Here is a 4,337-nt window from a genome sequence, read left to right as displayed (position 1 = left end):
GGTGTCCTGGGGTCTCGAGGCTTCCAGTGGACCGGGGGGGGGGGTCTCGGCTCTCCGGGGGGTCCTGGGGGGTCCCGGGGTCCGGAGCGTTCCGAGTAGTCCGGGAGGTTTCGGGGGTCACGGTGCCCCGGGGGTCCCAGGGGGTCCCAGTACTCCGGAGCCTTCCGGGGGTTCCCGGCGGTCCAGGGGGCCCCGGGAGATCCCGGTGCTCCCGGAGCACGTGGGACAGGTGGGACACGCCGGGATGCACCGGGACACACCCGGGGACACCGGGAGACCCAGGGGCCGTCACTCCCCGTCCCGCACGGTCCCGGGATCCCGCGGGGGCGGCGGCGGCGATCGGAGCCGGCGGCTCCTGGCACGGGCGGGACAATGGCCCGGGGCGGCCACAGCTGCGGGGACGTGGAGGAAGGAGGGGGACAGGGGGGTGACATCTGTGTGTGTGTGGGGGGGTGACATCTGTGTGTGTGACACTTCTGTGTCTGTGTGACACTTCTGTGTGTGTGTGAGACAATTCTCTGTGTGTGACACTTCTGTGTGTACACGTGTGTTGTGAACACGTGAGAGTGCACAGGGCCTGAACAGACACAAACACACACACAGGTGTCTCACATACACACACACACACGTGTGCCCCCACACATGTGAAATGTCCACCTGTGCAGCCACAGCTCACACGGGACGGTGTCTGTGAGCACACACAGGTGCACAGCACAGGTGTGCGCACACATGTGTGCCCTGTTCACAGACACTTGCACAGCTCACTCCTGTACGTTCACACCTGCACACTCACACCTGTGTGTTCACACCTGTACATTCACAGTGTACACTCACACCTCTACACTCACACCTGTACATTCACACCCCTGTACACTCACACCCCTGTACACTCACACACCTGCACACTCACACACCTGTACACTCATACCCCTGTACACTCACACCTGCACACTCACACACATGTACATTCACACACCTGTACACTCACACACCTGCACACTCACACATCCGCACACTCACACACCTGTACACTCACACCTGCACACTCACACCTGCACACTCACACACCTGTACACTCACACACCTGCACACTCACACCTGCCCCGCACTCACACCCCCCCCGGCCCGCGCGGCCCGAGCCGCGGTTTCCCCCCGGACCGAGCACCGCGTGCCCACTTCAAACATGGCGGCGTTGGCGTCTCCCCCGCCGGTGACGGGCGGTCCGGGCGGAAGCGGGTCCGCCGCGAATCGTGTCCCCCGCGGTTGGATGCGCAGGGCCTGGCGCGGCGCGATGGAGGCCGGGCACGGTGAGGGCCGGGGAGCTCGGGGGGGGCCCGGGGGGACATCGGGCGGCTGCGGGGCCGCTCCCGGTCGGGCAGGGCCCGCGGGGGCCCCGCGCTGACCCCGTGTCCCCCCCAGGGCAGGAGGCCGAGGCGGGCGGCCATGGCGGCCACAAGAAGAAGCACAAGAAGCACAAGAAGAAGCACAAGAAGCGGCACCACCACGAGGCGGGGCCGTCTCCGGGCCCCGAACCCCCCCGGCAGCCCCGGCTGCGGCTCCGCATCAAGCTGGGGGGGGCAGATCCTGGGCACCAAGAGGTGGGGGCGGAGGGGGTGGCTGGGGGGGCTCGGGGGGTCCGAGGGTTTCAGGGGGCAGGTCCTGGGCACCAAGGGGTGGGGCGAGGAGCAGGGGGCTGGGCCGGGATCATTGACCCCCCTCCCCGGCCTCCCCAAATTCCTCTCTCCCCTTGCAGTGTCCCCACGTTCACGGTGGTCCCCGAGGGGCCGCGCTCCCCCTCCCCGCTGCTGGCGGGGGACGAGGAAGAGCCCAGCGAGGGGGTCCCCATCGAGCAGTACCGGGCCTGGCTGGGTGAGCACGGGGGGCACAGGGGGGCTGGGGGAGGGCAGGGGCAGCCCCTGGGGAGGCTGAGGTGTGAGGGGGGGATGTCCTGGACCCCCCCGGATGGTCTGGATGGTCATGGCTTGGGGAAGGTGTGACCCTGGCACGGGGTGACCCCCTACCCGTGTGACTGTCCCCCCTCACCCCCCCAGATGAGGACAGCAATCTAGCTCCCTCCCCTCTGCCCGAGCTGGACCCTGAGAGCTGCTTCCCCTCCCGCGAGGAGGGGGAGGAGGAGGAGGAGGAAGAGGAAGAAGAGGAGGAGGAGGAGCGGCGCTGGCTCGCGGCCCTCGAGCGAGGGGAGCTGGACGACAATGGGGACATCAAGAGGGAGGTGGACGAGTCCCTGCTGACGGCCCGGCAGGTCAGGGGGGGCTGGGGCTGGGCTGGGGTGCTCTGGGATGTTTTGGGGGCCTGGAACTACTGGGGGGCTGGGCTGGAGGTGTGGGTACTGTGAAGCTGTTGGGACAGGAGTGAGGGTAACTGGGAGGGGCAGGGAGCCTTTGGGATGGAGCTGAGAGAGGTGGGGGGGCTCTGGAGCCCCTGAGGGGTGCTGGGACAGGGCTGAGGGGGGTCTGGGGAGGGCACGGAGCCACTGAGGAGGGACTGGGGGGGGCGTGGAGGCAGGGGGGACAGGGCTGGGGGGGCTGCGGGGGGGGCCCCAGGGCCCCCAGAACGGGGGGGGGGTGGGGCGGGGGCCCTCGGGGGGCGGGGGGGGTCCTGGCTGGAGCCCTCGAGGGCCTCGCCTGGATCCCGTGCCCCTCCTGATGCCCCCGTGCCCCCCAGCGCGCCCTCCTGCACAAGCAGCAGAGCCAGCCCCTGCTGCAGCTGCCCATGGGCGCCAAGGCCAAGGAGGTGACGGAGGAGATGCGGGAGAAGCGGGAGGAGCGGGCGCGGCGCCGGCGGCTGCAGGCGGCCCGCAAGGCCGAGGAGAGCAAGAACCAGACCATCGAGCGCCTCACGCGCACGCACAAGGCCAAGGTGAGGGCCCTGCGCGAGCGCCGCGCCCGCCCCGCGCCCTGCCCCGTCGTGCACTACCACAGCTCTGCCCAGGGCGTCACCCTGTCCTTCCCCCCGGGGCTGCCCCTGCCCCTGCCCCCCGCCACGGCCCCCCCGGTGCCCCCCGCCCAGCCCTGCGCCGTGCCCGGCTGCACCAACGCCCGGCGCTACCGCTGCGCCCGCACCGGGCGGCCCCTCTGCAGCCTGGGCTGCTACCAGCGCAACCTGCAGCTGCTGCAGACCCCAGGCTGAGCCCTGGGGGGGCTGCAGGGGGTCCTGGAGCCTCCCCTGGACAGCGGACAGCAGCAGGGGGGCTGTGGATCCTGCCTGTGGGCACCGGGACAGCCCGCCCGTGGCCTCCCAGGGTGGCACCACCGCGGCCTGCAGCCACTGCAGCCCTCGGGTCACCCCCTGGGGGGGCTGTGCACCCACCCCATGGACACACAGGGCTGGAAGGCGGGGAACCACCCTCTCAGCACGGACACAGGCAGGTTCCAGGGAGCTCTGGATTCTCCACCTGGACACAGAAGACCAGGAGAGGAGGCTCCAGGCCCTGTGCCACGGACCTGGGGGACTATGGGGGGCTTCAACCCCTCCACGTGGACACAGAGGGTCAGAATGGGGGGCTGAGAACCTTCTGCTTTGGACATGGGGGGCTCCGGATGCTCCACGTGGACACAGCAGACTGGAACAGGAGGCTCCAGCCCCCTACATGGACTCGGAGGGCTGGGGACCAAGGGTGGGCCTGGGGGTGGATGGGGGTCCCTGTGCCTGGTGTGTCCTGGTGCTGTGGAGCTGATTAAAGGCTGTTGGTGAAGGAACCGTGTGTGGGTCTGCTGGGATAGGGGCACAGCCCGACCCCCCCTGGGCGTTATGGTACATCCCGCCTCCTCAGCAGCTCTGTGGCACAGCCTGTCCCCCCCCGGGAGCGCTGTGGAACGGCCCGACCCCCCGGGAGCGCTGTGGAACGGCCCGACGCCGTTCTCCCCCCGCGTCCCGTTGTGGTCCGTCCCGGGTGGGCGGGGCTGTTCCGGGGCGGGGCTCCAGGGAGCGCCCGCCCTCCGGCAGCACCCATTGGCTGGGGCCCTACCCGGTGCAGAGCGATGGCCCTGATTGGCTGGGTACTCTGCCAGTCACACGGCAGGAGCCGTGCCTGCGCGTACATTGGCCGCGTTGTGCGGAGTGGCCGCCTCTGGGCGGGCTGGGAGCAGCTGCGAGACTGCCATTGGTCCGTGTCGCAGTCAGTCAGGGACGGGAGGTGGGACCCCGCCTCCGATTGGCCGCGGCTGCCGCTACTCCGGGCGGGGGCGGGGCCCGGCCCCTTTGTCTCTGTTGTTGGGCGTGAGGCGCGGGCAGACGGCGCGCGATTGGCCGGGCCCGGGCGGCGGCGGCGGCGCCGATTGGCTGTCGGCGGCGGGACGGGCGCGCATTGGGCGGTT

The 4,337-nt window shown here is 70.2% G+C and overlaps 1 protein-coding gene across 1 annotated transcript; it reads left to right on the top strand.

The window, feature by feature from the left end:
* Positions 1-1,251: 1,251 nt before the first annotated feature.
* Positions 1,252-3,719, top strand: LOC113941105 (INO80 complex subunit B-like). Its single transcript, XM_027632262.1, is given in 6 exon segments — positions 1,252-1,307; positions 1,420-1,571; positions 1,573-1,598; positions 1,754-1,869; positions 2,052-2,263; positions 2,686-3,719. Coding segments are annotated over 6 exon segments (1,011 nt in total). The 5' UTR covers positions 1,252-1,267; the 3' UTR covers positions 3,151-3,719.
* The last annotated feature ends 618 nt before the right edge of the window (positions 3,720-4,337 follow it).

Source organism: Corapipo altera, unplaced genomic scaffold (assembly GCF_003945725.1).
Source record: "Corapipo altera isolate COAL_440 unplaced genomic scaffold, ASM394572v1 61498, whole genome shotgun sequence".
NCBI classification, from domain to species: Eukaryota; Metazoa; Chordata; class Aves; order Passeriformes; family Pipridae; genus Corapipo; species Corapipo altera.
This window is presented reverse-complemented; position numbering and strand designations above follow the sequence as displayed.